The 26,931-nt window shown below is 42.0% G+C and overlaps 1 protein-coding gene and 1 long non-coding RNA gene across 2 annotated transcripts; one reads left to right on the forward strand and one right to left on the reverse strand.

Annotated features, from left to right (window-relative positions):
* The first annotated feature begins 1,048 nt into the window (after positions 1-1,048).
* On the forward strand, positions 1,049-26,838 carry recql5 (RecQ helicase-like 5). Its single transcript, XM_061701571.1, has 19 exons — positions 1,049-1,177; positions 1,363-1,484; positions 1,565-2,086; positions 2,895-2,991; positions 3,067-3,178; positions 3,260-3,422; positions 3,512-3,594; positions 7,698-7,910; positions 7,982-8,081; positions 16,234-16,270; positions 16,363-16,421; positions 17,485-17,555; positions 17,625-17,718; positions 17,817-17,966; positions 19,679-20,250; positions 23,418-23,460; positions 23,525-23,737; positions 23,815-23,887; positions 25,812-26,838. The coding sequence occupies exons 1-19, from the start codon at positions 1,066-1,068 to the stop codon at positions 25,934-25,936; spliced, it is 2,961 nt and encodes a 986-aa protein (XP_061557555.1). The 5' UTR covers positions 1,049-1,065; the 3' UTR covers positions 25,937-26,838.
* On the reverse strand, positions 3,675-5,949 carry LOC133415474 (uncharacterized). Its single transcript, XR_009770130.1, has 3 exons — positions 5,559-5,949; positions 4,493-4,611; positions 3,675-4,418 (listed from the first exon to the last, which is right to left on the reverse strand). It is a non-coding gene; the product is annotated as an uncharacterized LOC133415474 (long non-coding RNA).
* Positions 26,839-26,931: the final 93 nt, after the last annotated feature.

A 26,931-nucleotide genomic window follows, 5' to 3' on the forward strand; every position in this document is an offset into this window, starting at 1 on the left:
CTGTAGATGATGAAATCCCTAAATTCCTTGCAATTGTACGTTGAGGAACATTTTCCTTAAACTGTTTGACTATTTTCTCACACACTTGTTCACAAAGAGTTGAACCTCGCCTCATCTTTGCTTGTGAATGACTGAGCGATTCAGGGAAGCTCCTTTTATTCCCAATCATGGCGCCCACCTGTTCCCAATTCGCCTGTTCATTTCTGAGATGTTCCTAATAGGTGTTTGATGAGCATTCCTCTTTTTAGCCACCTTTTCCCAGCTTTTGTGGAACGTGTTGCAGTCATAAAATTCTAAATTAATGATTATTTGCTAAAAACAATAAAGTTCATCAGTTTGAACATTAAATACCTTGTCTTTGTAGTGTATTCAATTAAATAGAGGTTCAACATGATTTGCAAATCATTGTATTCTGTTTTTATTTACGTTTAACATAACGCCCAACTTCATTGGAATTGGGGTTTTATAAACATAATAATATATAATCTCTAAAAATGTATAGATTATGAAATTGACCACCATGCTGTTTGGCATTTGGCATCGCATCATTGACAAACTTGTATCTTCATTTTACAATCAAAATTTACCCTGGATACTGACCAAGAGAGTCCAGTTGAACATGTTTTTCTACAATAACCAACCACTTTGGAAGCCTAACAATCAATATATTTCTAATTATGTATTGAGTGAGGATTAATCTATTAGCAGTTACACTGTTATTATTAGTTAAACTGATTTAAAAAACTAATTTTTCAGGGTGTTCTTTTCAACTTCCCTTTTCACGTTCACAAACCCTCGTACATTGAATCATTAAAAATACGTATAAAATTCCTGAACTTTTTAAGACACCTATAATTTTATAGACAACTACGGCGAATGTTTTACATTTGAAAACCCTCACATTTATTAAAAATGTAATAATAGATTTTTTGGGGGCTCGTTGATATTTTTTTTAGGTCACAAATATTTTTCATTAAGTCTCGTAATTCGCAAAGTTTAAAATTTGGAGGACGAGAGTTGGACGCTTATGTCATCAATGTGCGACGCCGCCACGGAGTTCTTCTAATGGAGGAGCGAGCGACGACAACAACTTTAAAACAAGCTTTAAATGCCCATTTTGGGTTCGAGGGGTTTAGATCTAAAGTGCAGGAAAATGTAATCAAAGCAGTTATACGAGGTAAGTTAAGAAACGGGCTCATAGACGAATTATTTGATGTGCATTTCTCTCTTGTAATTGATTGACATTATTCCATTGAACAAAAGAAGGAAAGTACATTGTTGTCTATATTTTTGGGTATGAAGATGGATATTAAATATTTCGGACAGGTTGTTGTTAGAATGTTAATGGTGTGTCTTCATTAGGTGACAGGGATGTGTTCGTGTGCATGCCCACTGGGGCAGGAAAGTCTCTGTGTTATCAGCTGCCTGCTGTCCTGGCTGAAGGCGTCACTCTGGTTATTTCCCCGCTAATTGCACTTATTCAGGTCAGTTTGGCTTTATCATCCACTTTTAAATCCGCTTTAATTCTTTGCCATCAACCATTGTGTCGATGTTGTTCATGCAGGACCAAGTGGACCACTTGAGATCGCTGAACATCCATGCTTGCTCCATCAATTCCAAGCTCGCAGTGGGCGAGCGTCGTGTGATTCTAGCTGACTTGCAGGGCGCGAACCCAAAGCTCAAGCTACTCTACATCACACCAGAGATGGTAGCTTCTCCATCCTTCCAACCTTACCTGACTGACTTGTGCTCCCGAGGCCTGCTGTCCTACCTGGCTGTGGATGAGGCTCACTGTGTCTCCCAGTGGGGTCATGATTTCAGACCAGACTACCTCAAGCTTGGTGATTTGCGTGCTCGCTTACCTGGGGTTCCCTGTGTAGCGCTCACAGCAACAGCACCCAAAAAGATCCAAGAGGACATTGCTCAGTCCCTGAAGCTGCGGCTGCCACTGTCTTTCACTACACCAGTTTTTCGTTGTAATTTGCACTATGATGTCATCTTCAGCGAGCTTCTTCCAAACCCCTATGCTCACCTCCATGCCTTCATTCAGAAGGCGCTTGCTCTTGGTGGTGGCTCTAATGGACAGGTTGGTAAAATGGAGCTACAAAAAATATTAATACATTTATTTTATCCATAAGATGACATTCTCTTCACTGGGCTGCATTTTCATGTTGCATGCATTAATAGACGCATAGAACCAATTCACATACACAAGGCATGCAGGAAAGGGACATATTTAAGAATGATCAGGTGCCCCTGAAAAATTTGGGGCGTCTGCCTTGCTCAATGGCACTTTTACTGTGCTTAGGAAGCAAACGCTAACAAAGGGTCATAATTTCCATTTTTACAAAAATCCATGATGTTGCTTCCCTGGACATAAAAAAATAAAAATCCTCAACAACCATCTGTTTACCAACATGGACACACACACACAGATATTTGCTAGCCCTATGAGTTATCAATAAGTTTCCTTGGGTCTCTTGAAAAACACTGTAACTCTAAGCTATTCCAATTATTGTTGTTATTGATGGGATTCAATTGTCAACTGTTATAATAAGACCGTTTTTAGTACATACTGCAGATCACCCGTTACAACCATCCTATTTTACACATGAGCTTGTCTTGATACCTGATTTTCATTTCATAATAATCATGGCCAAAATAATTATAACTGTATTAATAAGGATAGCTGTCTCACGTTTGTCCATTATCTAGATTTATCATGTTTTTGTTTTTTTCCCTCAATGTGAACAAACTAGGTGTATTTTTTAGTTGCAACATTAATTTATGGAAGTCGATGATGGCCAATAATTATGACATGGCATTTATTAGAATGGAGACCAGTATTGTTTGGTCCCACGTAACCCTGATTTATACAATATGTCCTCACACAGGGTTGTGGGATTGTATACTGTCGGACCAGGGAGGGCTGTGAAACCGTAGCCCACCAGCTTACCAAACTTGGTGTCCTGGCAAAGCCTTATCATGCTGGTAAGTCTTCTTCCTCTGTGTGAGGTAAAGAAAGACTGGGAATCAAAGTGCTTTTTTGTTTTTGTTTACATTTAGGTCTGAAAACAGGAGATCGCACGGAGGCCCAGAGTGACTGGATGCAGGGAAAAGTGGTTGTTATTGTGGCCACCATCAGTTTTGGTATGGGTGTAGACAAGGCTAATGTAAGGTAAACCAGTGAATCTGTAGGTTGTGGTTGTTTTCATTAGGTAAAGCTGTAGCTTCATAGATATTTCCATTATTACCAAAGGTTTGTCGCCCATTGGAACCTTGCAAAATCCATGGCCAGCTACTATCAAGAATCTGGGCGAGCAGGAAGAGATGGGCTGCCGTCCCTATGTCGCATTTACTACTCCCGGAAAGATAAAGAGCAAATTATGTTCCTCATCAATAAGGAGATTGCACGTATAAGGGTCAGTATAGCAGCAAATACTATAGCAGTAAAAAAGAAGAGCTTATGTTATTTTCACCATCATTTAAAATGTCTGACCTTCGACCGTAGGAAAAACGAAACTCTGCAAAAGAATCAGACAAAACAGCCATTACGGACTTTGACGCCATGGTGCGTTTTTGTGAGCAGGAGAGGTAAGTGAAGACTTCACACATTAAATCCGCTGTCTTTCTTACCTTATACCTGTATAATTAAGCAAATGTCTTTGGCAAAAAGCTACAGCTTTGTTATATGCATTAGTTACATGTTTAGTACTGCATAAGCAAGTTCTGGTTGGAAATGAATTGGGTTCATTTCCTTCTTCGTACAGCAGAGGGAAGGTTTGACCACTCAATGAGCACAACTTTGTGGTTTTAGGATGTTCTCCAAAAGCAGCTCATTGCAATAAACATCATTCCTTACAGCCATTATGAAGTTAAAGCAGGCAGTTAAAAAGTTTTTAATGTGCAACTTCATGTTGTTCTGAAATTTTAAAAAAAGCATCTTCACCTATATCATCATCTTGACTTGTCTATATTTTGTTTTTGTGTCTACATGTTTAAATATGATTTGGTTGGTTGTGTCTTGTCATCCAGCAAGGAGAGATGTTGTTGTACATGACTGTTCCAAGGAATGTTGATTGTCTTGACAGTCAGCTCCAGAGGGTGTGTTAGGCTGCCAGTCAGGACGTCAGTGTTGGTGTCAGTTGCTTTGTTGTTAGAGGGCTGGGCCTCTTCTAGCCCCCTGGACACATCCTGCCAGACTTCATTTGCATGGGCAGCAGTCCTGTCACAGGTTGTGTCTGTCTTTTAAATTTGATGTGTGGTTTCGATTAATTTAATGAGGTTAAGTGGTGTAGAAAATGGATGGGTGTAGTTTAGATGCCTTCAAATGTTTCCTCCCTCCTTTTTGTCCTTGCGGCAGCAGCAACAGCAGGAGTATGTTGTGCAGATCAGGATGGCCATGGCAACAACAACCACTGCAGGAAAGCAAATAAACAATCAGCTTGACCAAAATCCAGATTCATATTCACGCCAAAGAGCAGAGACTCACAGATGAATGTTAAGAGGATGAAGAAAGCTCCGAGCTCGACGGAGCTGGCATTAGGCAAACCCTGCAGCTTGGCCCAAATCTTATTTAGAAGATTCACTGCTTGGTCTTTGGGGTCCATCCTAGTAAGGCAACAATAAACACTGTCTGAATAGTATAAAAAAATAGCTTGCACAGAATCAAGTTTGTTTACTTTCGTTCACTGTCATGATATTTTTTGAGAAAGGGAAAGTGTTCTGAGAGCAAAACAGGACATCAACCTGTCTGGTACAGAGAGAAAGGATGTATTTTTTTTGTCTCGAAAAGATATTATATTTTGAAGGGTGCTCTGCTGACCTGTTGTTGAAGTTACTTGCTTATTAACAGATGTATAATACAATACATTCTGAAAACAGGATATGTGGTGTAGAAAATTGATGGACGGATAATTAAAGTAGAACAGTATTTCCCAAGCTTTTCTCTGCACTGCACCCCTAGAAAATGTTTAACGTTCTTGTGCAAAACAAAAATATTAAATCTTAAATCTTAAAAAATACATTTTAGCAAAAGAGTTCAATTAAATCAAAATTGTTGCAAACTGCATGGAATCCACGAATAAGAGCACTGAAACTGCAAATCCTATTACTCAATCTATCTCTATCCATCCATCAATCAATCACAGGTGACTGGCAAAAACAGCTAAATTGATTTTAGCAGAAACAGATTTTTCTTCATAATCCACCCGATAGCATCACCAAGCCGTCATTAACGTAATATCGAAGACGCTAACAAATGAGTAAAAAGGTCAATTTATATACGTGATGGAAATTGGATTGAGCTACTTCATGGGGTTTTCATGGGTCAAGAAATCCAACCCTGCTAATTTAGTACTTAAGTCTTTAATATTCACATGAATAAAATATATATATATATATTATTTAAAAAAAAAAAATCTGTACTAATGCCAGAAACACCTGTGCTGGTCTTAATTGTCCTCACACTCAGCCAAGTCCAGGCTGACTCTCAGCATTGACAACTCTGTAGCGAGCAGACAGGTTGATGCCATGGCATCTCTCCCTGACAGTCTTACCTGAATGTCTGTTGTTTTTGTTGCTGGAAATGAGCAATTCATCATCCAGTTTTCCACAGACGAGGCATGAGATTAGCCCTCGTACTGAGATTAAGAGAGAGAATTATTCAGGTTCAGATCATAATCTGTAAGGAAAAACGCAACACAAAACCAATGTGCTGCCTTTCATTCCCTCTTCAGTCTTCTTCATCTTTGTCTTTAGTTTAGTTGTTAATGGGTATACTCCTACTTACTGCAGTTTGTTCTCTTCCCAAGCTTTTTTTTCAGTCCAAACTGGAAGTAGCAAAGAGTCTTTTTGTGTGCTTCTCTCTTTCCCCACCTCCTTTGTGGGAACGCTTTCTCTCTCTCTCTCTCTCTCCTCTCATGGCTCTGTCAACCACGTCCTCCACAAGGTAGTCCACATGTTTTTAATGTGGCTCCCAGCACCGCCTTTGTTTGTTTGTGTGAGAAGATTTACATAACCTAGGCTCTAACACTGAGGTGTGATGCCTGTTTTTCCTTAATTAAGAGTATAGGAACCTTAGGTGGAAAACATGAATGAAGACACTGTGCATGTTGTATATAAATAACAGTTATCATTCCAAGAAAATAGTAACGTGATTTTCTGTGTATAACAACACTTGAGCTGTCAACATAGCCTCCTTCAATTTTGTTCATGCCATCTTTTTTCTTTTTTTTTTTTTTTTTTTTTTTTTTTTCTTAAGGGTTGAAACTGTCACTATTCCACACTAGGTAGCGCAACTACAATATGTAGGTGGCGCTAAACTCACTGTAGTCAATTGTTTGGTTGACAGAGAAATGCCAGTCCAACGTTACAATGGAATATTGAGTGGAATGGGAAGAAAACAAAGGCGACATTTCAAAAAATGTGGTTCACAGCAGCAGGGAGTCATTTTTGGCATTTGTGTTGCAGAGTTACAGATATCAACACACAGCACTGTATCATACTGTGTTGAATTTCTCTTCTTTGCTTACTTCATTGATGAACTACATGTTGTCCTGCCATGAAGTCACATCATTGCCATCTCGCTATACACCCTGCAATGGAAAGCTTGATCTGGGTGTATCGGCCCTAGACTGAAGGCCACCCGTGTGTTGGGAATAACCAGGAAACTTAACATATTTTCCGGAGTATAAATCGCTCAGGAGTATAAGTCGCACCAGCCAAAAAATGCATAATAAAGAAGGAAAAAACATATACAAGTCGCACTGGAGTATAAGTCGCATTTTTGGGGGGGAATTTATTTGATAAAATCCAACACCAAGAACAGACATTTCATCTTGAAAGGCATTTTAAAATAAAAATAGAATAGAGAACAACAGGCTGAATAGGTGTACAGTATGCTAACGTAACACATTCAGCTAACATTACATGACTCATAAACAACGAACTGAGAACGTGCCTGGTATGTTAATGTGACATATTAACAGTTATTCACATAAGATGAGACTTTTCTTCATTTCAGTACGAGTAACCTCCGCTTTTTGCCAGTCCCTGACAAGTTTCTCGCTCACTCCAAACTTTTTTGTGCTGCTCGATTACCGTTTTCGGCTGCATATTTCACTACTTGCAGCTTGTAATCTGCAGAATATGATTTTCTTTTCGATGCCATTTTTGTTCAGTCCTTCTCAGTTTATTTTTATAAGTTACCGCTAATGTTGAAATGATCAATTTTCAGAGGTACAGAAGTAGCAGGTACAGATATACAGGACTAGAGCGCCCTCTTGCGGTTGTTAGTGTGAAAATAACGTGAAATTATATAATAATGTGTTAATCATTTCACATATAAGTCAATCCGGTGTATAAGTCGCACCCCCGGCCATTCTATGACAAAAACTGCGACTTATAGTCCGAAAAATACGGTATATTTCCGGTCAAAGTTCTATTTTGATCCATGATACTTTCATGCAACCATTCGTTTTTGGCTTTAATTGCTGAAAAGCGATGTCTAGGGAATCCTCTTTTATTTTTAAAACAGAATCAGTGATCATGTGTGTGCAAATGTTGCACAAAACCTTATAGATCAATACTACACTCTCGTAAAAATCACCAGGTCGACACAAGCTTGCTAAGATCTCAAATCAGGGCCACAACAACGACTAAATTAACTTGCCAATATATTGTCTGTCTTCCTTTAGTTGCCGCCACGTCACCATTTCCAAGTTTTTTGGGGACCAGCCACCGAACTGCGCAGGTGCTTGCGACTACTGTTCCAACCCAAAAGGTGTCCGAGCCCAGCTGGAGGCGGTTGTCAACACCAGCATTTCAGTTCAGAGAAAAGAACCAAATAAGCCATTTGGTTTTAATCTGGAGCTTTATGAAGGAGGAAAGAGGGGCTACGGATTTGAGAGGCAGGTTAACATTTGTGACATTGATTTGCCACATTTGCACAGTATGATTTGTGACATTGTGCACCTCATAGGTATGACGAAGTTGGGGAAACAATTGACAATTGTGACGATGAAGCCAAGAGGAAAAAGGAATTCTCTGATCTATTCAAGAAGCAGATGACCATAAGGAAGGTAATTTATAATCATCCATATGCAAACTTGTTTGCAGGTTCCGTTCCTGAAATCATCTACGCCTGGAATATACTATATGTGTTTTGCCTCTCAACACATGTTCAGCAGCTGTCGGGATCTCAAGTGAGGCCACCCGTGGAGCACAGAGGAAAAAAATATTCCTCAGCAACTGGACCTGGTCCGTACAGTTTACAACGCTGTAGCTGTCATTTAGCTCAATCAGCAGGCCAGACGTTTCTAGACGGGTGCTTCATTTTGTGTACAGATTGGTATCATCAGACACCGTGTGCAGTCATTTTACGTTGTGAAAGCTAAGTGCAAATGAACACAAAATCAGTTCCAAGGTCAAAACAAATTACAGTGAAATATACAAATGTCTTTTTCTTTTTGTAGTTATCTCGTTTTGCTTGCCGAAGGCGCTAATCTCAGACGCAAGACCTGAGCTACAAGTAACGTTCAAAGGTTAATACAGGAATGACTGTTACATAAAAGTGAATAATTTTTAACTTTGAAGTATCAGAGAGGATCATCTACAGTGATGTGAAAAAGTATTGCCCCCCCCTCTCAAATTCTTATTCTTTTGCATAGTTTCCCCGCTTTAATGTTTAAGCTCATCAAACAAATGTAAATATGAGACCAATATAACTCAAGTGAACTTAAAATGTTGTTTTTAAATGGTGATTTCCTTATTAAGGAAAAAAAACTATTCAAAGTTACCTGGCCCTGTGTGAAAAAGTAATTACCCCATTGTTAAATAATGAATTGATTGTGGCTTTTCACATTTTTTGGTTAATTTTCAATGATCACGCCCAAGCCTGATTACCCCATAAACTGTTCAATCAAGAAATCACTTAAACATAATCTGTCCCGACAAAATCAAGCCGGACAAAAGATCTAAAACGGCTGCAACAAAATGACACCATCCAAAGAAATTCCAGAAAAGTCGAGAAATAAAGTAATTGACATCTATCTGTCTGGAAAAGGTGAGAAAAGCCATTTCTAAAGCTTTTGGATTCCAGCGAACCATAGGGATAGCCATTACCCTCACATGGAGAAAACATGGAACAGTGGTGAACCTTCCCAGGGGTGGCTGCCCTACAAAGATTAGCCCACGAGAACAGCAATGACTCATCCAGGAGGCCACAAAGGAACTCAGGACAACTTCTGAAGAACTGTAGGCCTCCCTTGCCTCAGTTCAGGTTGACACAACAATAAGGAAGAGACTGGGCAAAAATGGCATCCATGGCAGAGTTCCAAGGCGAAAACCACTTCTGACCAAAAAGAACATAAAGGCTCATCTTACTTTTGCAAAAAAAATAAAACATCTGAATGATTCCCAAGACTTTTGGAAGAATATTATATGGACTGAAGAGATGAAACCTGAGCTGAGTGTCTGGTTGCATCTGGTGTAAATGTAGCACACCATTTCAGAAAAAGAACATCATACTAACAGTCAAACATGGTGGTGGAAGTGTGATGGTCTTGGGCTGCTTTGCTCCTTCAGGACCTGAACAACTTGCTGTGATTGATGGAACCATGAATTCTGCTCTTTAACAGAAAATCCTGAAGGAGAATTTTCAGCCATCAGTTTGTGACCTCAAGCTGAAGCGCACTTGGGTTCTGCAGCAGGCAAACGAGCCAAAATACACCAGCAAGTCAACTTCTAAATTGCTTAAGAAATCAAAATGAAGAGGTTTTTTTTCCATAATAAATGAAATCACCATTTAAAAACAGCATTTTAAGTTCACTTGGGTTATATTTGTCTGATATCTACATTTGTTTGATGATGAAAGTGGGGAAACTCTACAAATATATAAGTAATTTAGAAGGGGCCCAATACTTTTTCACAGCACTGTAGGAGGACCTTTTAGCTAGATTCGATTTGACATCATCTGAAGTAAGTTTGCAACTAAAGCTTTGTCATGTTTTTTAACAAGAGTCACATCACTTTGACTGTTGACATGGAGTACATGTCATTTATACTCCCTTTGGTTACACAAATAGAGAGTGCCTGGATCCAAGAGCAGTCGGAGGCAGATGTGAAAGGATGAATAGTTTATTGATGAAAGGTAATGGCGGTGGTCCTAGGTGGGTTGGCAGGCGGCGGTGTGGACAGGTGGCAGGCAGTGGTGAGGACAGGCGGCTGGCTTGGCGGCAGGAATTACGTGGATCAGGAACTCGGGGGGGGGGGGGGGGGGGGGGGGGAAACACACTGGAATAAGGAGTCACAGGAGTCAAAAAGGGAACGAGGAATAGGGTGACTCACGGGAGGGAAAAGGGCCGTGGTACAAATGAAAGTAACTGCAATACTTCGTTGAGGATTTCCTGGAACAGGCAGGTTTATATACCGGTGGTGATAAGCCTGATTGGAGACAGGTGTTGAAAACAGAGAAGGGAGGGGAGAGAGGGAGAGAGAACGCAAAGCGCCCTCCCGGCTACAATAATGGAACTGCCGGCCGTATATGACAGTACCACCCTCTCAACGGACGCCTCCAGGCGTCCTGCCAGGCTTCCCCGGGTGAGCCGCGTAGAAGTCGTCCAAAAGGGTATGATCGAGTATTAGTTTCCGGGAAATCCATGACCGCTCCTCTGGCCCATACCCTTCCCAGTCGACTTGGTACTGGAACCCCCTCCCCCTCGGCCTCACGAATGCCAGATGGTCGTCAATAATCCTTGGGGGTGGAAGGGGTTTGGTCGGAGGGCTCAGGGCGCAGGTGGAGACAGGCTTAAGCATCGAGACGTGGAAGGTTGGGTGAATTTTCAAGGACAGAGGAAGCGTCAACCGGACGGAAGTGGGATTGATGATTTTGGTAATCGGGAAAGGACCAATGAAACGGGGAGTGAGCTTACGGGATTCAGTCTGAAGTGGGAGGTCGTGAGAAGAAAGCCAGACAGATTGGTCCACCTTGTATTCGGGCGTCGGGGAGCGATGACGGTCCGCGAGATGTTTGTTGCATGCAGCGGACCGGGTCAATGCCGCATGGACGTCATTCCATACAGCCTGGATCCGCTGGAAATTATCCTTGACTGCGGGGACTGCCACTGCCCGCTCATGCTCCTTGAACAATGGGGGTTGGTAACCATAGCAAGCCATGAATGGGGACATACTGGTAGCGGAACTGGTGAGGGAGTTGTGGGCGTACTCAATCCACGGGAGGAATGAGCTCCAGGAGGAGGGGTTGCGTGGGGCAACACAACAGAGGGCTGATTCCAGGGATTGGTTTACCCGCTCCATCTGGCCGTTGGTCTGCGGATGATATCCCGATGACAAGCTGGCTGCTGCGACCACTGCTTTACAGAATTCCTTCCACACCCGGATGAGAACTGAGGACCTCTGTCAGAGACAATTTCGATTGGAATACCGTGGAGTCTAAAGACATGCTGGACAAGGAGGTCAGTAGTTTTCGAAGGCGGATGGTAGCTTGGGGAGAGGTATGTAATGGACAGATTTGGAAAAGCGATTGACAATGGTGAGAATGGCAGAGTTACCTTCAGAAGGAGGTAGACCTGTACCGAAGTCCAGAGCAATATGGAACCAAGGGCGGCTAGGGATAGGCAATGGACGCAGCAGCCCAGCTGGGGACAGGTGTGAAGACCTCCCTCCGGCACAGACGGAGCAGGCTTGGACGAACTCCCGGGTGTCTTGAACAAGGCTGGGCCACCATAAATGCTGCCAGATGAACTGAATGGTGCGGGTGATGCCAGGATGACAGGTGAGTTTGAAGCTATGAGCCCACTGAAGAACCTCAGAGCGTGCAGAATCTGGTACGAACAGGCGGTTTGGAGGCCTAGTCTTGAGATCCGGGTGAGTTTTTTGGGCCTCCTTAACCACCAGTTTGATTTGCCAAGTGGCAGCACCAACGAAGCACGAGGAAAGAAGAATGGGTTCCAGTTTGTCAGGGCTGGTGGGGGTAAAGTTGAAGTTGAGACGGGGCATCAGGTCTGCCATTTTTGGAGCCAGGACTGAAGGGGAGATTGAAATTAAACCTGCTCAAGAAGAGAGCCCAGCGAGCTTGTCGGGGGGTTAAGGCGTTTGGCGGAACGGAGGTAAGTCAGATTCTTGTGGTCCGTCCAAATGATAAATGGTTCTTCAGTCCCCTCCAACCATTGCCTCCAATCTCCCAAGGCCCATGTAATGGCCAGTAGCTCTCGGTTGCCGACATCGTAGTTCCTCTCGGCAGGGGACAGACGACGGGAAAAAAAGGCACAGGGGTGCAGTTTCTGGGTCGTGGGAGAGGACAGCTGCTGCCCCCTTGTCCGAGGCGTCAACCTCGACCACGAACTGGAGGGAGCGGTCGGGGTGGCGAAGAATTGGGCGCACAGGGTCTTGAGTCGGTTGAATGCTTGGGATACTGCCGGGGTCCAACGAAAGAGGGAGCTGGCGGATGGGAGGCTAGTGAGGGGAATAGCGACCTTGCTGTAATCACGGATAAACTGACGGTAGAAATTGGCGAAACCAAGGCAACATTGTAGTTATTTGCGGGTGGTGGGAGTGGGCCAGTTAACGACTGCTTGGATCTTGGCAGGGTCGGGTTGTAGTTGATCTTTGGAGATGACGTAGCCCAGGAAGTGTACGGAGGAGAGGTGGAATTCGCACTTTTCAGTTTTAACATATAGTCGGTTTTCAAGGAGACGCTGAATCACTCCATGGCGTACATGGAGGTGGTGTTCTTCGGGGGAGTGGGAGAAGATGAGGATGTCATCAAGGTATACAAATACGAACCGGTTGAGCATGTCACGGAGGACGTCAGTAATAAATGTCTGGAAAACTGCAGGGCCGTTGGTGAAACCGAATGGCATGACCAAATACTCAGTCCGAGAGGGGTATTGAAGGTGGTCTTCCATTCGTCCCCCTCTCGGATACGGATGAGGTGGTAGGCGTTCCGTAGATCCAATTTGGTGAATACCTGGGCGTCACAGAGGGGTTGAAATGAGGGGTCGATGAGGGGAAGCGGAGAATTATTCTTCACGGTGATATTATTGAGACCACGGAAGTCAATACATGGGCAGAGAGTGGTGTCTTTCTTTGCAACAAAAAAAAGCCGGCCCCAACTGGAGAAGAGGAAAGTTGAATGAGTCTGGAAGCCAGAGAGTCATGGATATAGTCCTCCATAGCCCTCTTCTCAGGTCGGGAAAGGTTGTAGAGACGGCTGGAGGGAAGAGGGGCCCCCAGCAGCAGATTAATAGCAGGCGGTGGTGGGGTAGAGAAATGGCCAGGTCTTTACGAAATACCGGAGAGAGATCATGATATTCTCCAGGGACTCCGGAGAGGTCAACGAGCATGGAAGAGGGTGGTGGTGTACCAGAAGGAGATATAGCTGAGAGCAGGCAGTGTGAGTGGCAGTGAGGGCTCCATCCGGTGATGGCTAAGTGTGTCCAGTCTATGGTGGGGTTATGTCTTTTAAGCCAGGGAATTCCAAGGACTAATGGGGTATCAGGATAACAAAAAGGGAAATGTTTTCGCTGTGATTTCCTGAAATAAGCAAGGTGAGGGGCACAGTTTGGTGGGTAACAGGGGAGATGATACGGCCATCCAGGGCTGTGACCTTCTTCGGAGACGGAAGCAGTTGGAAAGGAATTTGGAGCTGGTGAATTATGGCTTCATGAATGAAATTGTCATTGGCACCGGAATCAATCAGGGCAGTGATGGGGGTGTTAAGACCCAAAACTATAATGCAAGCGGGTATGGTCATGCGAGAAGGAGAGCTTGAGGGGATGGAGGTTTGGCTCACCACGACACTCTCGGGTTGCGGTGAGACTGGTCTTTTGGCCGGAGGGGACATGAGGAAATAAAGTGACCGGTTTGACCGCAGTAGATAACAGCCGCTGGGCAAACGACGCTGATGCTCCTGTGGATCTAACCGTGTCTTAGCAACTTGCATGGGCTCTCCAGTGGCTACGGGGAGTGACGGAAAGGCGGAAGACTGTGCGGGAGGTGGGTGTGAAGCTGATGGCGCAGCGCTCGGAGTGGGAGGGTTTTTGCGCGAGCAAACCCCCCTGTCTCGTATACGCTCTCGCAGTCTGTTATCCAGACGGATAGAAAGGCCGATAAGATCCTCGAGAGAAGAGGGCTCGTCCCGGACTGCTAGCTCATCGCTGAGCTGCTCGGAAAGGCCATTGGAAAAAATCCCCCGAAGTGCTGCGTCATCCCACCCACATTCACCCGCCAATATCCGTAACTCTACGGAATATTCCGCTGCAGAATTAGTGCCCTGCGTGAGCGTGATAAGACGATGGGTGGCTTCTTTGCCCTGAACGGGGTGATCGAACACCTTACGAAGTTCATCGGAAAAAAGGAATTGAATGAGTGAAGTAACAGGGAGGAGTTTAGCCATAAGGAAGTGGACCATTTAGCTGCTTTGCCGCGGAGGAGGTTAGTGACATACGCTACTTTGGATTGTTCGGTAGGATAACTGTATCGTTGAAGCTTGAAAACGAGTGAGCATTTGAGTAGAAACTGGCTACATGCACCTACGTCCCTGGAGTAGGGCTCGGGCGGCGGAACATGAGGTTCTATATAAAGGAGGCAGTCGGAGGCAGCTGTGAAAGGATGAATAGTTCATTGATGAAAAGTAATGGCGATGGTCCTAGGTGGGTCGGCAGGCGGCGGTGTGGACAGGTGCCAGGCAGTGGTGAGGACAGGCGGCTGGCTTGGCGGCAGGAATTACGCGGATCAGGAACACGGGGGGAAAACACACTGGAACAAGGAGACACAGGAGTCAAAAAGGGAACGAGGGATAGGGTGATTTACGGGAGGTACAAGGGCCACGGTTCCACTGAAAGTAACTGCAATACTTCGGCAAGGATTTCCTGGAACAGGCAGGTTTTATATACCGGTGGTAATAAGCCTGATTGGAGACAGGTGCTGAAAACAGAGAAGGGAGGGGAGACAGAGAGAGACAGAACGCAAAGCGCCCTCCCGGCTACAATAGTGGAACTGCAGGAAGTATATGACATTTTGTTTAATATCCTTCAGTATTCTTGTGGGAATATGTTTTCCTGTGGCGACATTTAGCATTGTGAGCAGAGCCTTCCATGGGAAGTGCCAGAGGACTTCAAGGGAGGCTCACCCACTTCAGGAAAAATAACGAAAAACATATTTTATGCCTGCTAAATTAACTAGCTGTTAAACATGTAACAGGTTTTTTTGTTATTTTGCTGAAAGCGGAGTTGGGGCGAGTCTAAAACACCACGAACATTTTGAGTTTCAGTGAAACTCCAGCTAACAAGCACTGATCTCAAATGGAGTTAAATAAAATGTTGAGACAGTTGTATGAAAAGCATCTTTTATGGGGTCAGTTTTTCTGACTTGAAATGAAGTTTTTAACTGTTTAAAAAAAAAAACATTTTTTGTCGAACAATTTTTTATTTTAAATTTTTTTTAATTTTTTTATTTTTAAGTAGCCCACATTGAACCGTGGATTGAGGGATGGATGGATGTGGGAAAAGGCTGGGGCCAGTTTTCTATAGTTTAAAAAATATATATATTTTTAAGTCCCTTAGAGTGCAGTTCTATTTCTTATAGCGGAGACTCCAAACCATTTTATCTTCCCTGATGAGGGGGTTTTACTGTCAGTTTTTTCTTATAGCATACAGAATTAAACAAAACCAAATAAACATCAATTAAGCAATATCGCAAGGAGTGATGTACTCACCAATGTTTTTGAAACTGAGAGCTACTTCTCAGGTACTGATTAATGCCAAGGGTTACTAGTTTGTTGTACTGCAGCTGCTTCAGGACCGACTAACATGTTATTCATACTACAGCTACAAATAATTATTATTTTCCCAATAGATTCAACTATTTTTTCTGTAAATTGATTATGATTCCGTTACTGCTTTGATCCTTAAAATGCCCAAAAATAGGCAAAAATGTTGAACATTGTTTTCCAAATTATAAGCAGATGTTTGCAAATGTCTCTTTTTGATTCAACACAAAGATAATCAGTCTGCTTTCATGGACGACTACAAAAATCGGTGAATATTTACTGTTGAGAGGCTGACATCAGAGGATGTATACAATTTAGGGGCTCCAAACAATGAATTGATGATCAAAATAGAATAATTTCATTTGATTAATTGTTGCACCTCTATATGCAAGTCATCTTTGCATTCAATTAATTGTATTCTCCTCATTATGTTTTGTCTTTAGGGATCTGACAAGCAGAAGGATGACTTTATTCCTCCAGGTAAAACCTGAATATCTATTAATAATAAGAATCCTTTATTATTATTGTGACTATGAGGAAACCTCTGGCTCATTTGTTCCGTCCTGCTGTAGACGCTGACTGCCCACTGAAAGAGGCGGCCAGTCAGAGGATCCCCAAGCTCCCAATAAAGGTACTGCACAAACACATTCCTCACAGCAATGGCATTAATTAGCACAGTTCCTGGAATTCAGTGACTCATGTGTCGGGAGTAGTGTGAAGACACAGTGTAAATACCACTGGAATGATCTTCAACTTATTTTCTCGCACGAACTGACTAGTCGATGTCTCGCTTGGCAAACTAAGATGTGAAGATCTGTTAGTTGTTTTTCATTTTCGAATATGGTACATATTAGACTTTAACTCGTCTGTACAGTTTCCATGTTCCCTCCTGTATCTGCATGGGTTCACATTGACAAATAATTGGGAGCAGATGAAGTCACACATTTAGGAATTGGACAAATAGAGAACAGTACACTACTGTATGGATTGTGACACATATTGTTTAACACCAACAATAACTTCACCGTTGAATCACTACTCTGTAATAAATACAAAACAAAATGGAAAATGGACTTGGTGGTTAAGACCTCTGTTTCACACTTCTGAGGTTTGAGGTTCAAATCATAGCTCCTCCCTTCCTGTGTGGAGTTTACATTTTCTCCTTGCGCCTGCGTGGGTTTTCTCCAGGTTCCCCGACTCCCTCCCACATTCCACAAACATGGATGTTACGTTCATCTCTAAATTGTGCATAGGTGTGAATAATTGTTTGTCTATATGTGTCCTGTGATTGGCTGCCAACTCACCTCTTGCCCAAAGTCAGCTGGGAGAGGCTCCAGCTCACCAGTGATGACAGAGGACAATTGTGTAGAAAATGGATGGAGGTAACAAGGTTTTCCTCACAATAGCGACATCTACTGGATCCCATGTGGCATTGCCCTACTTGCCACAGTGCAAAAAGGGTGACTCTCTACCAACTAAATTGCCCCATATGTTTATGTGTATGGGACAACCTTGTGATTGACTGACATGTCGAGAGTGAACCACCCTTCTCAACTAGTCCATATCTAATCCAGCTCCCTGGAGATATAATGTTATAGCTAATGGAGAGGTCAGAAAGAAATAATCTTTTTGTTTTGTTATCGCTTAGCATTCTGTTTTATATAACATTGTAAAGGATGTAAATTGTATTTCAGTCCAGAGAGCACTGCCTGACACTCTTGCAAGAAGCATTGTATGGCCACCAGGGATCGGACGACTCATTTGGGTAAATGTACTGATGCAAACTTCCTTTTTATGAAGTTTGTATTTATAATGATGCTATTTCTTCTCACAGATGTGATCCTCTATCCTTAGCTGTGGATATTGAACATGAGGTGTTCAAGAGAAGCAAGTCATCCAACTTGTACAAAGCGGCAATTTTAAAAAAGGTTCAACCCGACCCCACATTACTGATGTTGCTTAGTAAAACAAAGTTTGTACCAGGCTAACAACGACCGTTTTGACTGACTATCGTTTTGTCATTAAGGTGTCGGAGTTGAAGAAAGTACCTGCTGTAAGAGAGGAGAAGAGCGTAAGCGGGGGTGAGGCCATGCTAAAACAGGAAGAGAAGGCCTCGTCCTCTACTTCCTGTTCTAAGGATCTTTGTGGGTTTAAATCTGCATCTGAGGTCTATTCAGTGAGTTTCGACACCCCGTACAAAAACAATTATAACTAAATTTCCATCAGGTGCTACAGTTCGGTTTGGCTCCCCCCTGGTACGCTACTGTTCGGAATGGGAAACTCATGTCAGGGTGTTTAGGCTGGCTAGTCACACACCAGTGTCACAAAGACAAATAGCACTCTGTATTTTTTCTTCTTGACTATCTGGCTGTTTATAATTGAAAAGACAAGGTAGGGCACAATATAGGCAATGATTCTCTGTAGTAGACAGCAGTGTGGAAGAGTGCCAAAAAGGTCAACAATTGAAACTTAAGGAAAAAAAAGAAAAGTGGGTTTCAGACTTAACTGCACTGTGCTGTTTGGGGGCAATATCAGTAAAGGGGGTCCTTGATTTACGACTGAGATATAACCTGAATTTGTAAGTAAATTGGAACATAATTGTAGTCGATCACTAACCAATTCTAAGACAGTAGTAAAGTCATAATTACAGTAAACATTTGTATGGGAATCACTTCTAGGTCATGATTATGAAATGATCCATGAAAAAAGAATAGTACTGTAGTAACTGAGTGTGCCCGCTTCTAAATATGTTTATAATTTACCATATTAACAGTATCAACTATAAATATACCACAGACTGTGATGCCAGACACTGTACATTTCCCCTAAAATTAAATGGCGTACATATGATTTAGTTTTGAATCTTGAAGCACCGAAAGTACGCACGTACCTACACATTCAGTGAAGGCTCGTTGTAACTTCCACCATCAACCCAGCCTTAACTTAGCTCCTCCCCAACATACAAAGATGTTAGTCTCCCAGTCGAGATGCAATTCAACATACTTTCTTGAGACCAGTATCTACTTTCCTATAAACCAGGTCTTTTTGTGGAATCTTGGGGCTTTGTAGAAAAGCACAAAAAAAAAAAAAAACATGGGTTCCACATAAAAAGCACAAATACACAGCAGGGTTTATGGACTGTTGTCAAAAATGTGTGTTTTCCCTTGTGAGATGAAGAAATAAGTATCCAATCCAGACGTGTCTTTAATAAATGTATTTTCTCAGTACTAAGAGAGAGAAACAAGTCAGAGAAGAGTATGGCTCATGGGAGTAACATTATTACAGTTTGACTTGGGATGGGGCAGCCCCCCTCCCTGCAAAATGCCAAAAGAGCACAAAGCAGACACCTAACAAGCAACACATTCACCTAGCACCTATCTAGATATTTTGCAGTGCATACGAGACAGGTTTATAGTCTGCCTACTCCTTTCCAAGGGAAGGAGAGGTTCTTTTATCAGTTTCGAAAGCCAGATGTGTAAGAAGTTTCTTGTTAGAAAAAAATAAAATAAAATTACATAGTTGTTAACAATTTTGCCATTGCAGGACCGAGCCGCGCTGCCGTGAATAATTACAATCCGCAAGGAATTGATCCCAATAACACGGGTTGTAATTGCTTATAGATGCCACAAGATGACAGAAAAGCACTTTTTTATTTGATATATATATATATATATATATATATATATATTATATATTGGCCCCTAAGCAATATTTTATATTAGACATGGTTTTGACCTGAGCAAAAAACAGCAAATTTTTTTCATGAATAACAAAAGAAAAATAATTTTGAAAAGGAACTCTGTAGGTGAGTTTGTAACAAATGAACAGCAAATAGGAGGGGGTTAACTATATGTAATATTCATATTTTGTTACTCGTAATTCCTCCAGATGAAGCGGAAGAGAGTTGGAGCAGGCCAGAGGGGCTCATCCAACCCCCATCTGGCTGCAAAACATCTGCTGAAGGACTCCATGGTTGACAGCAGGTCTATTAAGGGAACACCGAGTGGAAGCTTGGGTGGCATTCAACAGGAACTAAAAAGAAAATGGTCAGATAAGCCTTTGCCTGTGACATCATCTATCCGAGCGAGCGCAAACGCTGCTGCCTCCTCCTTCTCCTTTTCTTCCTCGAGCAGCCTGACAAAGGGAGGCAGAGCTTTGAACAAGAAGCAGAAGCTGGAGGAAGCTGCAAAAAGTTCTCACTTCATTTCTCAGTATTTTGAGAAGAGTCAAACAATGAAGGAAAGCCGGGAGGTGGAGAACAGAATAGGGATTTCAGAAGTTGAGATAAACCAGGAGCAGCACTCGCCTATCAGGCTGGACTCGGAAGATGATGCTATGGAGCCATTGATTCAGGATGTGAAGCAAGCACAGACCAGACAGAGGGTCATAGTGATAGATGACGACAGTAATGAAACAGTGATGGGCCAGCAAACGTCGGAACTGAGTCCACACTCTACCAGGTAGTAAGACACACTCACACACTCTTGTAACACCAGTTTGTTGATGAGGAACTTCCCGTCTACAAATTTAGATAGGATTGTTTTTCTGGCAACTCATCAAAGGGTGTTCCAATTACTGTATATAACAGAAATTGACTGTCTGTTGTACTAGAGCGGCTCCAACTACCGGAGACAAATTCCTTGTGTGTTTTGGACATACTTGGCAAATAAAGATGATTCTGATTCTGATTCTGAAAAGGCAAAAACAATTCCATCCATCCATCTTCTGAGCCGCTTCTCCTCACTACGGTCGCGGGCGTGCTGGAGCCTCTCATCGGGCAGGAGGCGGGGTACACCCTGAACTAGTTGCCAGCCAAACGCAGGGCACATACAAACAAACAACCATTCGCACTCACATTCACACCTACGGGCAATTTAGAGTCTCCAATTAATGCATGTTTTCGGGATGTGGGAGGAAACCGGAGTGCCCGGAAAACATGCAAACTCCACACAGGCGGGGTCCTCAGAACTGTGAGGGTGACGCTCTAACCAGTCGGCCACTGTGCCGCGCAAAAACAATTATGAGATAAAATATTATCTTTGACAAATATACCGGGTCATTAAAAAAAAATTCTTTACAAAGCTGCCATGAATTTCTACACGTACTGTGCATGATTGATTGATTGTGCTGACCTCTTATTGTACCTCTTTAAAATGTATTTTTTTATTATTTTTATATTTTAACTCTAATCAACCTACCATCTAACAACCTGCTTTAATTATCACAATAAAAAATATATACAGTATATCATTGTCCACACCATCCATCCATTTTTTTAACGCTCGTCCTAATTTGTGTTTGTGGTGGGTGAACTGGAGCCTATCTCAGCTGACTTTTGGTGAGAGGCGGGGTACACCCAATTGCAGGGCACATATAGAAAAACAACCGGTGTCTAGATTGTGCATTTCCAGCAATTCAAATATCTGCCTTTAAACATGTTCACGAAATCTCCCCAGATCTGGGTGTAATTTGTTGTGCATTAGTAGAATATTCACAGTAAACTGGGATTTCAGATCCGTAATAACTTCTACTATCTTTAATCATAACAGAAATGTAAGTAAAACAGTGAAGTACTGGTTAATATATCTGTTTCACACTCGAGAGGTCCTGGGTTTCAATCTCGGCGGAGGTCCTGTGTGGAGATTGCATGTTCTCCCTGTGGTTGTCTCTGAATACCGTCTATGGCTTTTTCTCACATCCCAAAGAAATCGGTTAATAAAAGACTAAATTGTCCGTAGGTGTGAATGTAAGCGTTAATGGTTGTTTGTCTATGTGTGCCCTGCGATTGGCTGGCGGCCAGTCCGGGGTGTACCCAGCGTTTCTCTCAAAGTCAGCTGGAATTGGCATCAGCTCACCAGCAACCCTAATTAGGACAAGCGCTATAGAAAATGGACGGATGGATATAACTATGCTATTCCAATTTCTAGGGGTATACAGTACAGTGCTTTGAAAGAGCATTCGCCCCCTTCTCAAAATCATAGATTTTTGCATAGTTCCCCCACTATATAGTTTAAGATCATCAAACAAATGTAAATATCAGACAGATATAACCCAAGTGAACTTAAAGTGCTGTTTTTAAATGGTGATATAATTTATTTAAAAAAAAAAAAAAAACGATTCAAAGTTACCTAGGCCTGTGTGGAAAAGGTAATGGCCCTGTAAACCTTCCTCTGAAATCAAGTGTTTTCTATAATTGGCAATGAGTCTTTCTATATTTTGGCCCACTCTTCCTTGCAGAATGGTTTGAAATCAGCAAAAATTGAGAGTTTTCAAGCATGAACTGCCTTTTTAAAGGTCATGCCACTGCAAATCAATCGGATTCAACTCTGGACTACCTTCCAAAAAGCTCAACTTTCATCTCAATCAGTCCATATAATACTCTCCCCAAAATCTTGGGAATCATTTAGATTTAGTTTTTTGTTTTTGTTTGCAAAAGTAAGATGAGCCTTTATGGTCTTTTTGGTCAGCAGTGGTTTTCTCATTGGAACTCTGCCATGGATGCCATTTTGGCCCAGTCTCTTCCTTATTGGTGTGCCATGAACACAGACGTGAACTGAGGCAAGGGAGGCCTTCGGTTCTTTAGAACTCCTGAGTTCCTTTGTGACCTCCTGGCTGAGTCATTGCTGTTCTCTTGGGGTAATCTTTGTAGGCCGGCCAGTCCTGGGAAGGTTCATCCCTGTTTCATGTTTTCTCCATGTGAGGATAATGGCTCTCCCTGTGGTTCGCTGGAATCCTAAAGCTTTTGAAATGGCTTTTATAACCCTTTCCAGACTGATGGATGTCAATTACTTTATTTGTTTACTGTTCTGGACTTTGTTTGGATGGTGTCATTTTGTTGCAGCTTTTTTTTTTAGATCTTTTGTCTGACTTAATTTTCTCGGGACAGATTTTGTTTAAGTGATTCCTTGATTGAACAGGTCTGCAGGTAATCAGGCTTGGGGTGTGGTGGAATATTAACCAACAATCATGATTAACCACAACAAATTAATGATTTAACAAGGGGACGTAATTACTTTTTCACTTCCTTAATAAATGAAATCACCATTTAAACACAGCATTTTGGTTATATTTGTCTGATATTTACATTTGTTTGATGATCTTAAACAAAGTTAGGAAACTATGCAAAAATATAAGAATTAGAGAAGGGGGCCAGACATTTTCACAGCACTATATTCTATGGTTAGTTCAATCAAAGCTCCATGGTTTACACTGCAAAAAAATAAACTGTAACCAAGATTAAATATCTCAAATCAAGACAAAATATGCTTGTTCCTTGTCTGGCAAGATATTTCTTCTTACCAAGCAGTTTTTTTGTGGAAAAGCATTTCACGCGCTCAATTATTTTCCTTAAATATCTTCATAGGGTATTAAAACTTGAGATTTTATTTCTGGTTTCATATGAGTAAGTTTAGGTTAAAATAATAAATACCTTAATGCTATACGTAGGTGTATATTGTATAAATACCAACTGTGTTAAATTATTAATACATTCATCAATTCATTACTTTATTCTTGTTTTTAAAGCCCCGTGTACTTATTGATTTTGTAAATGACAAAAGCATTGGCAGAGATCTGCACTGTCTGCACTTGTACTTTGCTAATTGCAGCGGTTTCATTTTCTACCCAGACACAACACAAAAGAAGACCACAATGTATCTGATACACAAGAGGTGCGTCCCTGGCAGCTTTTAGGATGTGTTCCCCATTCTGTGACTAACCACATTTTCCAAGCAGGTGTGCGCGCCGGAAGCCATACAAGAGCATCCTCCTCCGGCAAAGCGAGGCCGCTTGGTGGACAAGAACGACAGGAGAGTAGACCCCACTGCACAGCAGAGACGTGTTAACACGGTGAAGGAGCCGACGACGACTGTGACGCTAAAGGAGGCGGCTAACGTGGTGGTCCGCTACCTGGACCCTTTTTACACCCGGGGAAAGTTTGCCACTAAGGTGCGAGTAGGGGCGGGGTCCAAATTCCCAAGGGTAGCATGACCTGAACTGAATCATGTCACGCTATTTGTCGCTAGGACCTCTTCAAGTCCTTCGCTCGCTATTTGTCACACCTTCTTGCAGAGGGGAGGAGTCTTGGAAAGGGACAAGGTAAGATGAATAAATGAGGCTTCTTGGTTCACAGCGGTCCTGACGTACGACATTTCAAGGTTATGTGCGACGTGGGCATAAGAATACATGGTCACATGGCATAAAAAGGCTTGTTTTATATTTACTGTATAAACTAGATTATATTTTGTTAACACAACTATTTAATGTAATTATGAAATTTCAAGGTTAGAATGGCACACAACGTAATAGTTTGCGCAGCGGCGTAAGAATCTTGTAACAAGGTGCAAAAAAGGCAAGCTCGGTTACCACCGTACTTTTCTGTATTTGTTTTATACTTAATAGCCTAGAAGTGTTTTCTATATGAATATAAACTGTACACAGTAATTATGACTTTTCTACTGTGTTACCGTACATCACAAGTGTCAAACTGGTGGCCCCGGGGTCCAGATCTGGCCCACCACATCTTATGTGGCCCGCAAAAGCAAATCATGCTTCGTTTCTTGTCTTCTATTGTAATAAGTTATAATGTTGAGATATTGCAAGCATTTTTTGTTACAAATCCCCTTCTGAAATGTAATAGTTAAAAAAAATGTTTTTATAGGCTTCTGATTTCAAAACTCGTGATCCATCAAATTGTTGCATATATGTATTTATATAAGGCGATAATTCATTCATATGGGTTCCCAGTCATAACGGCCCTCCAAGGGAAGTCATAACTACGGTGTGGCCCGTGACAAAAATGAGTTTGACACCCCTGCCGTAGATTAATGGACTAATACTGTGGTGCCTTGAGATATGAGTTTAATACGTTCCGTGACGTTAATTGAAGACTCTAAATTGCCCGTAAGTGTGAATGTGAGTGCGAATGGTTGTTTGTTTGTGTGTGCCCTGCGATTGGCTGGCAACCAGTTCAGGGTGTACCCCGCCTCCTGCCCAGAGATAGCTGGGATAGGCTCCAGCACGCCAGCGACCCTTGTGAGGATAAGCGGCTCCGAAAATGGATGGATGGCTGGTCGTTCCGTTACCACACCAACTGAAAATACTTGGATCTCAAATCATCTTTCCCCATTCAAATGAATGAAAATGCCGTTAATCCGTTCCAGACTCCCCCGCAAAACTGTGTGTTTTCAATAAGAAAAATAGCACACTATAATATTCTACTTTGTAATGACATAATTAAATGTAAAGAATTTACTTGCCACATTTTTTGCTTCAATAAATTGACATTGTGCAGCTCTTTGTGGTGTGTGCGCCTTGGCCATCTGGGGGAAATATAATATAGACATATGGATATAAATAGACTGTCACAAGTTACTTCATAGAAAGCCGCAGTAATATTAGTCGTTCTTTGCAGAGAATAAAAAAATATATACGCCTGTGAATATTTTCATATTATTTGTGTATGTGTTGCGCCACTGTTTGTTTAAATATAATATACTTAATCGTTAGCCCATCAATGGCATTTTGCATGATTAGCATAAAGCTAACCGGAGTTTCCTGAGGAAAAGCTATGGGGTTGTTTTAAACACGCAATATGTAATTCTCTTTGTTTTGTGTTTACGTTGACAGTAAACCTGAACTGGGAACAGACGTCACAAATAAATAAACATCTCAAAGACTCTATTTTGAATCGTTTAACTATTTGCCGAATTGCTGCTTTTTGTAAAACGAGTTCAGTTCACTGTAAACATACAGCGCTCGTATCTTAGGTTTTGCTCGCAAGTGAAAGCAAAAAATCGGGCTGGACGACAGCTCGTACCGCAAACAATTCGTGAGTTGGGTCACTCTTATGTTGAAACACAAGCAGTGTAAGAATGTCATCACGCGGCACATAAGACGACCCTGGTTTTCGACGTGTTCGTTGTTGTGTTGCATTGCCGCTATTGGAACAGAATTCTGCTTTTACTTTACGAACACTTATGCACACATTTGTTTCCTCTCACTTGTCTCTGTTGGCCCACAGTGAAAGCAGAGGCCAAGGCGCTCATCAGGCAGTTCTTCTGCGATGTCAAACGCTGCGAGAGTGAGGCGGACTGGAAGCACCTTAAAAGACCGGGCTACTGTAAACGCACCCCCAATCAGCAATGACCACGAGGAAATAAATGGTTTAGGGGATTTCTGTTAGTGCCTAAACTTGTCTTGGTCACACAAGCTCAGGTTTCAGCGCAAAAACTCGTTGACTAGGTTTATGATGATTCAGCTTTAAATATTCAAGCAATAAAACTTTTTTTGACACTTTGCACTTAAACCTGCAACGTCCGGAAGCGTATTGCTGCCTCACCATAAAAAATAAAAAAGGTGCAGTATCACGTTGTAATGTGATAAGTTTCATGTGCTAACGTGATAAACTTTCACGCGTTAACGTGTTAAGTTTCACGTTATAATGTGAAAACGCTGGTCTCGCGGCGGACTCTTGTGGTCACTCACATCCTTCCAAGGTGGAGTTAGGGACAGACACAGAGGTGGCCTCTATCGCATCTATAGTTACGTATAGGTAGTAACTTTAATATATAAGACACAAAAAGGACTCCGCCGGTGACCTGAACTGGAAGGAATTGCTTTGTTTTGGTTTGCCAAATGCGGAAGTCAAATTTATTACGTTTTAACGTGATAACTTTTTACATTATAACGTGCAACTTACCACGTTTTAATGTGAAACTTATCACGTTGTAACGTGATACTGAACCTTTTTTATTTTTTCTGGTGTGGCAGCAATACGCTTCTGAAGAAATGAACAACTAATGGCTGAAAGATCTGAATAATACAATGTTATTGTTTTGGCTCAAAAGTGTCTGGAATGTATTGGGAGGTGTCATGCACTTTTACTGCTGCTTTAGTTGACTGTTGAAGACCGTTGAAATTATTTGGGAACTGTTAAAACAGTTTGTTATCCAAGGAAGGCAATGTTCTATTTTTCCTTTTTTTGTGTTTGTTTGTTTACACTTTATTACAAAAAATAAATAAAAATACTTTGCTATTTTGCATCACAACCTGTAGACTCTACAGAGATAGTGATGCACATCACATGAGCCGTGATAATAAATCCTAATGTCTTGAGCTGGACCGCGCATACTGTACATGCA

Source organism: Phycodurus eques, chromosome 16 (assembly GCF_024500275.1).
Source record: "Phycodurus eques isolate BA_2022a chromosome 16, UOR_Pequ_1.1, whole genome shotgun sequence".
NCBI lineage: Eukaryota > Metazoa > Chordata > Actinopteri > Syngnathiformes > Syngnathidae > Phycodurus > Phycodurus eques.